At 38.4% G+C, this 12,020-nt stretch overlaps 1 protein-coding gene across 3 annotated transcripts in view; it reads right to left on the bottom strand.

The window, feature by feature from the left end:
* Positions 1-9,903, bottom strand: part of med14 (mediator complex subunit 14) — a 45,807-nt gene extending 35,904 nt beyond the window's left edge. For all 3 annotated transcript variants that reach the window (XM_062975185.1, XM_003218924.4, XM_008107398.3), the window contains exons 1-2: positions 9,589-9,903; positions 1,984-2,010 (exon numbers count right to left, since the gene is read on the bottom strand). In XM_062975185.1, the coding sequence (XP_062831255.1) occupies positions 1,984-2,010; positions 9,589-9,770 (209 nt within the window). In that variant the 5' untranslated portion in view covers positions 9,771-9,903. The remainder of the gene's footprint in view (positions 1-1,983; positions 2,011-9,588) is intronic.
* Positions 9,904-12,020: the final 2,117 nt, after the last annotated feature.

The following is a 12,020-nucleotide window of genomic DNA, read 5'->3' as shown; positions in this document are numbered from 1 at the left end:
TTTGTATTGTAGCTTTTAAACTAACAGTATGCTTCAGTACAGATACTTTTATTTTTGGTTTACAAAAGTGCAATTAATAAATGTCACAAAATAAAATGTCATCAGAACAAAGCAGTATTTTTTAAGGAAATCAAATAAATCATTTGCTCATCAATTTTTCTACAACATTAAATTCTGAATGGAGGACAGCTTATGCCAGTTAATTAAAACATACCCTAAAGCAGTAAACCCACATCAAACCTGAATCACAGTTAAAGAACAAATTCCAGTTAATGACAATTCAGAGTGACATATCATCACCAGCATTAGCTTACCAGATGTCAGCAGGATGCCTCCATTACAATATTAGGATAACATAGATTATTTTATCTACTATGACAGGCATTGGCAATATGTAAAGCACATGGTTTGCCCAATACTGTTTTTGCAACATGATCTCAGAAAAGATCATGCCCAAAACAGGAATCATTTGCATCATGAAAATGGGACAGTAAGTCAGGGCAACCTCATTAAAGATTTTGGAAGCAGAACAACTGTGGTCAAAGCAGGAAAGGTAAAACTGCTCATGAACCCACACCTCTGTGTAGAAATATGAAAAACTGAGGAGTGGAAAATTACACGGATATACACCACATGTACAAAATAAAAACTTTGATTCATTGAGCAAAGATTGGACACTAGACGAAAAAGTATTAAATCTTCTTGTGTCGCCCAATCCTATGGATACTTCTTCACAAATACATCCATGTGATTTTAATGGGACTTAAGTGTACACAGAATTACAGTTTCAAAAGTACACATATACTGCACTTGAACAGCATTTGCCCTCAGTGATAAGATTTTAATAACATTAACTGCAAACTTACAATTTCTGGGCAATTAATAAAGAATACAAGAGAACATAGAACAGAAAGCACTACGTTCTAGTGTTGACCTGAGAGGTAATATGGGTAATATCACAGATAAACAAGTAAAACATTGTTTAGCTTGCCAAGATTAGTTCTGCCCCAGCAGATGTGCATAGCACGAGAGCAGCAAGTTGACAAATCCAATTAAAACGTTTTCCAAACTGCAGCCAATGCTTTTCCATGGTTTAGTATTCTGAAATTATTCTTAATCATGTTTGCAGATGGTCATGTTTTCTAAAATATTCAGCCATGTCTGCTTTGTATCATTTACTATCACGTTAAATTGTAGACATTTCAAGAGAAGTTTAAGTTTGAAAACCTGGTTCCTAATTTCCTGACAAGAAAGAAGCTTTATTATGTAAATCCTCAGAAATTAATCCTTAACTAGGAGTCACTAGTGGCGCAATGGGTTAAATCCTTGGGCTGGCAGGATTGCTGACTGACAGGTCAGAGGTTTGAATCCGGGGAGAGCAGGTGAGCTCCCTCTGACAGCTACAGCTCCCCATGCAGGGACATGAGAGAAGCCTCCCACAAGGATGGTAAAACATCAAATATCCAGGTGTCCCCTGGGCAACGTCCTTGTAGACAGCCAAATCTTTCACATCAGAAGCAACTTGCAGTTTCTCAAATTGCTCCTGGCATGACAAAAAGTCCTTAACTGCTATATTCTGTCTCTCACTTATAACAGTTCATACATACATTTTATTAGCAATCCTGGTCTGGAAGATAAACACACTCCACCATTTTCTGGTAACTTATGATGCGCACTAGATAGCAAACGCAACTGAATACACTGAACGTGGGCATAGAGAACATTATATACCCACATTCATCTATTTACCACCAAATTGTCCTTTAGGATTACATGTGAAACAATCCTGCATGATTTGAGGTTCAAACTAGATGCTTAGGAAAGGTGAAGCAATATTATTCTATAGCACAATTCAGTATAATATTATTTCCTTTAATCTATGTATATATACGTGAAGAAACATCTGATTTGGCTCACCAATGATTTCATAAATTTCATTAAAACCAAATGTAAATGCACCTTACTTGTCCTTACTCTACTTACCTTTCCATATCAGTTTTCCTTGGTAATCTGTATAACAAAGAAGAAAAAAAGAACAAAGTTTTATTTTGAGAGGGACTGCAAATCCATTAACGCTATAAAACGTTCTACCGTTCAGTTCTATATAGTGAACTATACCCACAATGTATTGCGGCACCATTTTTATTTTGATCCTACTCTTTTAACACCTTAAGACAGGGGTGGGCTTAATCTCTAGGAACTAACATACATACATGAAATCCACCCGAAGCTACACTTGGCTACCAACATCAATTTACCGGTTACCTACAGGATCGCCTTCTTCCATACAATCCTCCCTGAACCCTGAAGTCCTCTGGAGAGCATCTGCTCCAGCCTGCCAGAACTCTACTGACAACCATCACACAGAGGAACTTTTCATCAGTCCCCCAAGACTTTGCCGATAGAACTTTGACAGCTAGATCAGCTGTCAGATTTTAAGACACAAATAAAGACCTATCCCTTCTGCCAGGTCTAACCAGAAAGTTTTAATGACAAAATTATAAACTTGCATCTCATGTTTAATCTCTGTTTTGTGCATTTTAATATGTATCTTGTGGAAATTGGTTTTAATATGTTTACTTTAAATAATGTTTTTAGGTGAATGTGCTTTTTACAATATTGTAACCCATCTTGAGCTGTGAGGAGAGGGGGGCAAGAAATAAAATTTACGAAGGAAATATATGTTCTTGGCAGACGAACTCAGAAAAAATGATATCCGTTTCAGATGGGAGAAGAAAGAAGGTATGATGGTTACCTATAAAGAAGAAAGGATATGGATCACTTCGGAGGAAAAGGCAAAGGACTTTTACAAAAGGCTGAAGAGAGACCAGGAGAGGGACCAAACACCGGATGATGATTATCAAAGAGATAGCAAAAGGGCAAGATTCCTCTCACCAAACTTGACTACTACAAATATCCCGCAACCAGATCTGGACTTAACAAATGATGGCACTTTAATAAAGATTTAAAGATGCAACTAAAGTGTTGGATTCATAATGTAAACGGGCTAAATTCACCTATTAAAAAAAGAAAGTATTTAATCAAATAAAAAGGGGGAAATATGACATAGTGGCCCTCCAGGAGACCCACGTCACCCAAAAACATGCCTCAAATTTAACCCAAGATAAGATTGGTAAGGAATATTACTCTTCCTCCAAGGAGAAAAAGAAAGGAGTGGTTATATACGTCAACCCAAAAATAGATTCTAATTTGGCATTCAAAGATCAAGATGGCAGAATAATTGGCATCAACATAAATTGTAATGGCCAGAATACTTTATTTTGTAACATACATGCCCCAAATGGGCCCAAAACTAATTTTTTAAATGATCTAAAAGAAAAGATATTGTCCCAACAATTTGATAACTTGATAGTAGCAAGAGATTTCAATGGAGTGCTGGACCCAAAAATAGATAAGTCACCAAATCAAAGAAACAAACCCAGTAATAAAGCCTGCCAACTTCCTAAAAAGTTTTTAAATCTTAAAGATGAGTTAGACTTAAATGATATTTGGAGAAAAACACATGGAAATGAAAGAGATTATACTTTCTTTTCAGATAGACACCAGTCCTGGTCAAGAATAGACATGGTTTGGGCCACAAATACCATCTCTACGAAGATATCAAAGGTTAAGATACTACCCAGAGGCTTATCGGATCACTGCCCGATAGAATTTACAACAAATGAGACAAAAGGGACTTTCAAATGGAGACTTAATGAGAATTTATTAAAATCGGAAGAGGATATAAAGAAATACAGAGAAATTCTAAGAGATTATTTCCAATTTAACATGACACAGGATGTATCAATTCAGACAGTATGGGACGCCAGTAAAGCGGTCATACGAGGATATTTCATTCAACACAATGCACAGAAGAACAAGATAAGAAGAGAAAAAATGGAAAAAAATAAATCAACAAATAACACAAATAGAAGCTAAATTAAAAGCAAGTCCTACAGACCAAAAATTAAAACAAGATTTAAATTTTTGGTTAGTTCAAAGAGACTATTTAGAAACAGAACAAATGGCAAAACAATTAAAATATATAAAACAACAAAACTTCCAACGTGCCAACAAACCAGGTCGATGGTTATCTAAGAAAATTCAAAAAACCAGGCAAGCACGAATTATAACTGAAATTCATACAGATGGCAAAAATTATACAAACAATCAGGATATACTTAAACAATTCCATAAATATTATAGTAAACTTTATACCAAAGATCAAATCAATATAGAAGATGTAATGTCTCTCCTAAACAAACAGAACTTGCAAAAGATTACGGAGCAACAACGGGAAAGATTAAATAAAGAGATAACAGTAGAAGAGATAAGAAATGCAATAAGAAGGATGAAGGCGAATAAAGCCCCAGGCCCAGATGGCCTTTCAGCTATATACTATAAAACAATGAGTGAGGAATTAATACCATACTTGCAAAAGATCATGAACGCGATATTGAAAGACCAAAACCCTCCTGAATCTTGGAGAATGGCTTCAATAATAATGATAAACAAAGAAAAACAAGACCCCAAAGATGTTAAGAACTACAGGCCAATTTCTTTGCTTAATGTGGATTACAAAATTTTTACGAATATTTTGGCGGAGAGATTAAAATATTTTTTGAATGAATGGATTAAGGAGGAGCAAACAGGTTTTTTACCTAAACGTCAGATTAAGGACAATGTGAGAGTTATCTTGAATGTAATAGAGTTTTACGAAAAAAACCATCAAGACGAATTAGCCCTATTGAGTTTGGACGCAGAAAAGGCATTCGATAATTTAAATTGGGACTTTTTAAAATTACTGCTGAAAGAAATAGATATTGGATACCATTTTTCTAATGTCATAGAAGCGATATATGGAAGACAAGAAGCGAAGATAATAATAAACGGGCAAGAAACATCAAAAATAGAAATAAGTAAAGGAACTAGACAGGGCTGCCCCCTCTCTCCATTACTGTTCATTATGACACTAGAAATCCTGCTCAACAAAATTAGAGAAGACCCGAATCTGAAAGGTTTAAAAATAAAGAAAGAGGAATTTAAATGTAGGGCCTTCGCAGATGATGTTATATGTATTATTAACAACCCATTGGATAACATAGTGAAATGGATTAACAAAATTGAAAAGTATGGGAAGGTTTCAGGTTTGAAATTAAATAAAAAGAAAACGATGATACTCACAAAAAACATCTCACAAAAGAAAAAACAAGAACTATAAAAAAAAAACAGAAATGCAGGTGGTAGATAAAATAAGATATTTAGGCCTAGACATCACTGCCAAGAATTCTCAACTGATGAAGAATAACTATGAACAGACATGGAAGGATATCAGAAAGGACTTAGACAAGTGGAAACATTTGAAATTATCTCTTTTGGGTAGAATATCCACTATTAAAATGAATGTACTGCCAAAATTGCTATATTTATTTCAATCCCTACCAATTATCAAAAATGTAAAAATCTTTAACAATTGGAACAAAGATTTATCTAAATTTATATGGCAGGGCAAGAAACCTAGAATAAAACGGCTGCATTTAATAGATGAAAAGAAAAGGGCTTACCTGATTTAAGACTATATTATGAAGCCTCAGGCCTCATTTGGGTTAAAGACTGGGCAACACTAAAAGACCGGAAAATATTGACCCTGGAAGGCTTCGATTTAAGGAGAGGCTGGCACGCCTATATTTGGTATAACAAGATAAAGATAGAAAGAAATTTTTCAAATCATTTCGTAAGAGCAGGCCTCATAAAAATTTGGGACCGGTATAAGGCAAGATTTTATAGATATATGTGGGTATCCTCCCTAGAAGCTCTCCAAAGAAGAGAACTCGGCTGGCAACTATGGCCCACCTACGAAGACTTACTAACAAAACAAAAAGGTCAGATAGAACTAAAAGAGGAACAAGAGATTAAAACTAACTTTCCTAATTGTTCATGGTTCCAACACAGACAAATTAGAGAAGCATTCAGAAAAGATAAAGAAATAGGCTTTGCAGAAAAAACGGGATTCTGGGATAAGATTATGGAGACAGAAAATAAGCAAATTTCTAAAGTATACAGACAATTACTAGAGTGGGCGACGGAAAAGGAACAAATAAAAGACTGTATGATTAAATGGGCCCAGAATATTGGCCACCCAATAGAACTCAAACAGTGGGAAAAGACCTGGAACCAAAGACTCAAATATACCTATTCATACGACATGAAAGAAAACTGGTTTAAAATGCAGTATAGATGGTATATTACACCTTATAAAATTTCAAAATGTTCTCAAAACGTCTCCAACAAATGTTGGAAATGTGGTGAACAAACAGGCACCTTTTTCCACACTTGGTGGTCCTGTCCAAAGGCACAACAATATTGGAGAGGAATAAATGAAAGCATCCAGAAAATACTCAAATTGAAAATTCAGAGAAAACCAGAATATTTCTTATTAGGGATGCTAGATATAGAAAGAGACAAAAACAAGGAGATTCTATTTAACTTTCTGGCTACTGCAGCTAGAATAGTGTATGCCAGGAACTGGAGACAAACAGAAACACCGAAAAAAGAAGACTGGTTACACAAAGTGCTAGAAATTATGAACATGGACCGACTTACATATTGGTTAATGCCCAACCACGGCTTACCCAAAAAAGAAACTAACTGGAACCTTGTAAAAGATTATCTGAAACAGATGAAGGTAGACCTCATTTGTTGAAAGTACACAATCTCAAGGAATAGAAGAAGACAGGGGGGAAGCAGAATTGGAACAAGAATACGTGGACTGAAATAAACTATAGGACTATCAAAGTAAGAAGGAAGTCAACAATTTTTTTATTTTTTTATTTTTTATTTTATTTTTTTATTTTTTCTATTTTTTATTTTTATTTTTTTCCCTTTTAATGTATGTGTATATATGTGTATGTATATATATGTGTGTGTATGTGTATATATATATATATATATATATATATACACACACACACACACACACACACATATATATCTTCCTTTAGGAGTCACTATTGTCAGATAGTACTCTTTTTCAAATATATGCTTGTATGTATGTATGTATATGTGTGTGTGTGTGTGTGTGTATATATATATATATATATATATATCCCTCCTTTTTTTTTCTTTTTTCTTTTTTCTATTTCCTTTCTTTTCCTTCCCCCTTTCTCTTAGTTTCTCTTTTTCCTTATATTCCTACTGTCTACACAACCAAAATGTTCTCACTCTTTCGATGTAATCTTATTTTATTTTATTAAATTAAAAAACCCAATAAATATATTGGGGAAAAAAGAAATAAAATTTATTATTATTACTATGGCAGCAAGAAGAATTACCCTTTCTCCCCTTATTTTCCTTTAAATCAACCCTTATGCAGGATGGGCATTTTGACTAAGCTACATATTTCCTGTCAAAAGCACTGTTTTCATTGGAATCCAGGTACCTCTTAGGGTGCTACTGAGCTTGGAAGGAATGCAGGTGTACAAGGGGTACTTTTTGCCATTGTGACAGCAATGGATTTTGTGGTAGAAATTAGGGAGATTATTAGGAATATGTGACATGCGTTTTTCAACCTTGTTAAAAACTTGGTATTCAAAGTTTCTTCTCCTGAAAGTGTGTGGGATTAAATCAATCAGTTTCTGTATGTTATTTAGCATTCAAAAGATTTCAAAGTATATAAACTGGGTTACTGAAACCTGAATGATGTTATGATGGAAGATTGACTGCTGTGTAAACATCATTAGAACAGTTCACATTTTCAGTTATAGCATTAACTGACAGAAACAGATAACAAGGTTAGCTGCAGCCAATTTCAATTTGTGTTTTCGCTGCAGTGATCATGATTCACAAATTAGTTCTACAGGAATAAACAGGACCTATTTAGCCCACTGAGAGCAATGCAGATTCATTCATACACAAATATTTCAGAGTAACCGATGTATGGGATTCTATTTTGACATTAGCTGTCACAGCTGACAGACTGCATCTGCATTTGCCAGTATGAGAGAACAGCTGATGTAGATATACCAGTGTTAATGAGCATCACATTTATCTCACGTTAACTATCAGGGCTTCTTATAGATACCTTTCTGGACACAAACAGTCATGTATTTCTTCATTCTTTACTAAAGGCATGGGAACTCTGCCCAGCATGAACACTTTTTCCAGCAGTATTGCTGTGGCTAACTGATATGCGGGTCTGGCAATTTTTTTCCCCACAGTGAGCCAAGACGCACACCACATTCTTCTCCATTGTCTATAATTGTTCCTTTCTTTTCTGGAAACTTGCCACGGACTGGCTGTCAGTGGCTCAAGGAGCAGACCAGTCCAAGGACCATCATCACCTTGAATAGCATTGCCTTACAAGGCTTTGACCTGATTCAACAGGGAATACTATTCAAAGTATTCTCCCCATAGTATCCCTTTCCTCTCTCTCCCCATAGGTAAGGTAAAGATAAAGATTTTCCCCTGACATTAACTCTAGTCTTGTCCGATTCTGGGGGTTGGTGCTCATCTCCATTTCTAAGCTAAAGAGCCGGCGTTGTCTGTAGACACCTCCAAGGACATGTGACTGGCATGACTGGATGGAGGGCCGATACCTTCCCGCTGCAGTGGTACCTATTGATCTACTCACATTTGCATGTTTTTGAACGGTTAGGTTGGCAGAAGCTGGGGCTAATAGCGGGAGCTCACCCCACTCCCCAGATTCAACCTTTAAGTCAGAAAGTTCAGCAGCTCAGTGACTTAACCCGTTGCGCCACCAGGGGGGCTCATGTATACAGTACATACGTATTTTTACTAACTTAGGACCTCATCACACTAGAGCACAGATCCACTTTAAATCAAGTTTTTGCGTCCTGTAGATTACTGGGGCTTGTAGTTTAGGGGAGGGACCTTTAAACAGCTCAGCCAGGTAGGTCCTGGGCCTCACTAAACTACAAACCCCAAAATTCTGCAGGCGGCAGAAACTAGATTTAAAATTGATCCATGCTCTAGTGTGATGAGGCAGAAAGTGATTTGGACTCCATGTTAACTGCCATATTTCAATGTTTCCCATTTTTGCGATGCAGACATGACAGTAACTCGGCAGTTTGTCTCTTTCAAACAAACCCAATGCATTATTTTGCAGCTGCAGTTTAAGCTAGAAAGTAACACAAAACAGGACATTTCATGCAACAAAGGCTGGCTATACACCAGGCATGGGCAAACTTGGGCCCTCCAGGACTTCAACTCCCACCATTCCTAACAGCCTCAGGCCTTTTCCCTCCCCTCTCCCCCCCCCCCGCCGCTTAGGAAGGGGCCTGAGGCAGTTAGGAATGGTGGGAGTTGAAGTCCAAAACACCCGGCGGACCCAAGTTTGCCCATGCCTGCTATACACTGTGGAATACATTTCGGCGCCACTTTTACTGCCATGGTTCAGCGACATGGAACCGTGGGGTCTGTAGCTCGGTAAGGCACCACCAGCCTTGGACTGAGGCGCGTACAAACTGCGACTCCCCGGATTCTATCCCCCTGAGCTGTGGCTGATGGTGCAGAGGCCCCCCGGGCAGGGCAGGGCAGGGCAGGGCTGGGCTGGGCTGGGCTGCCACTCACAGGTCGGCGAGGACAGTGAGCTCTGCGTAGGTGCGGTGCAGCAGGAAGTCGATGAGGGTGCTGAGCCGGTAGCCGGGGCTGGCTGCGGGGGGCGCCGCTGCGGGGGGTGCCGGGGCAGGCACGGGAGCCGGGCCACCCCCCGCAGGCACCAGCTGCTGCGTCTCCAGCTGCACCGGCGCCATGGCACCGACGGCAGAAGCCCGGAGGAGGAGAAGCCGCGGCGCTCAGAAGGCGCGCCTTCCCTCGGCGGCCGCCATCACAACCCAGGCAGCTGCAGCCGCCATGTTTGGGGGCGGATACCGCACCGGAAGTGAACTCAGGGAGCGCGGCGGACCGGAAAGAAGCCTTTTCCGGCAATCTGCATTGAACCTCGAGTTCCTCCGGTCTCTATGGTAGCCGTGTGACTGGCGGCCGCTCAGGGAGTTCGAGGCCCTCGTTTCGGGCGCCCTCTTTGGGTCTCCGTGGAAAAGGCTATGACAGAATTGTGTTGTCGAAGGCTTTCATAGCCGGAATCACTGGGTTGCTGTGAGTTTTCCGGGCTGTCTGGCCATGTTCCAGAAGCATTCTCTCCTTACATTTCGCCCACATCTTTGCCAGGCATCCTCAGAGGTATGAGGTCTGTTGGAAACTAGACAAGTGGGGTTTATATACCCTGTTTCCCCTAAAATAAGACATCCCCAGAAAATAAGACCTAGTAGAGGTTTTGCTGAATTGTTAAATATAAGGCCTCCCCCGAAAGTAAGACGTAGCAAAGTTTTCGTTTGGAAGCATGTCCAACGAACAGAACACCAGAGCATGCAGGATCGGTAAATGTACGTACCATAAAGTGTTGTACATGGAAATATTGGTAGTAACAAGAAATTCTTGATAGGATTCACAGTTTGTCTGGTTATGCTGGTTTGTGATGACAACTACTGTACAGTATACAGAATATAATATAATATACAATAATATATAATAATATAATATATTGCATCTCCATTTCTAAGATCAAGAGCCAGCATTCTCCATAGACACCTCCAAGGTCATGTGGCCATAGGCATGACTGCATGGAACGCTGTTATCTTCCTGTCATTGTAGTACCTATTGATCTACTCACATTTGCATGTTTTCGAAGTGCTAGGTTGGCAGAAGCTGGGGCTAACAGCAGGAGCTCACCCCGCTCCTTTCGGTCATGGCCACATGACCTTAGAGGCATCTACAGACAACGCCAGCTCTTCGGCTTGGAGATGGAGATGAGCACCAACCCCCAGAGATGGACACAACTAGACTTAATGTCAGGTGAATAATAATAATAATAATACAGTAGACTCTCACTTATCCAACATAATATTACTAATAATATTACAGTAGAGTGGTATAGTTCAATACAGTAATATATAATATTATAATATATAATCTGTATTTAATTGCTTATGTTTTATTCTTTTGTATTGTTGTGTATTGGCATCGAATTCTGCCAGTTTTGTAAGCCGCCCTGAGTCCCTTCGGGTGAGAAAGGCGGGATAGAAATGATGGAAATATATAATAAATGTTCATTTTTTTGTTCAACAATAAATGTAAATTCTTCTTCATGGAAAAATAAGACATGCCCTGAAAATAAGACCTAGAGCATCTTTGGGAGAAAAAATTAATATAAGACACTGTCTTATTTTCGGGGAAACACGGTATCTATGGAATGTCCAGGATGGGAGAAAGAACTCTTGTTTGTTGGAGGCAAGTGTGAATGCTGCAATTAATCACCTTGATTAGCACTGAAAAGCATTGCAGCAGTGAGGTTTGTTGGAAACTAGGCAAGTGGGGTTTATATATGCAAAGCAGCCAGGCTTTGAAGCTGTAAGGCTATTCAATGCTAATCAAGGTGGACATTCCACAGATATATAAAGCCCACTTAACTAATTTCCAACAAACCTCACAACCTCTCAGGATGCCTCGGTTCTTCCTAATATTCAGGTGGAATCTCCTTTCCAGTAGTTTGAAACCGTTGTTCCACGTTCTAGTCTCCAGGGCAGCAGAAAATAAGCTTGCTCCCTCTTCCCTATGATTTCCCCACACATATTTATACATGGCCATCATGTTTCCTCTCAGTTTAAAAACCACTTAAAAACCCAAATCATTTATCCAGAAACAAAATAAAACCTATAATGGACATTAAAATAATATGCAAGGATTATAAAAAAGTGTTTTCTGAGCTTTTGCCTGGCAACTTGAGGAGCAGGAAGTAAAGGATCATAATGTTCCTTCTTTTTCTTCAAAAATTGATCTCATTAAAATAATAGTGTGTATCAAACCAAATGTTATTAGTTATATAATTGACCCACCCTCAAAAAACTCTTCAAAACATTTTGACTTCCTGACCAAATAATTAACACATAATAAATAAAGCCATATCAACTCACTATTTTCTTTCATAAGTGCTTACAAGGGAAATT

This window comes from Anolis carolinensis, chromosome 3 (assembly GCF_035594765.1).
Source record: "Anolis carolinensis isolate JA03-04 chromosome 3, rAnoCar3.1.pri, whole genome shotgun sequence".
Taxonomy (NCBI): domain Eukaryota; kingdom Metazoa; phylum Chordata; class Lepidosauria; order Squamata; family Dactyloidae; genus Anolis; species Anolis carolinensis.
The sequence above is the reverse complement of the archived record's forward strand: the minus strand, read 5'-3'. Positions and strand labels throughout refer to the sequence as shown.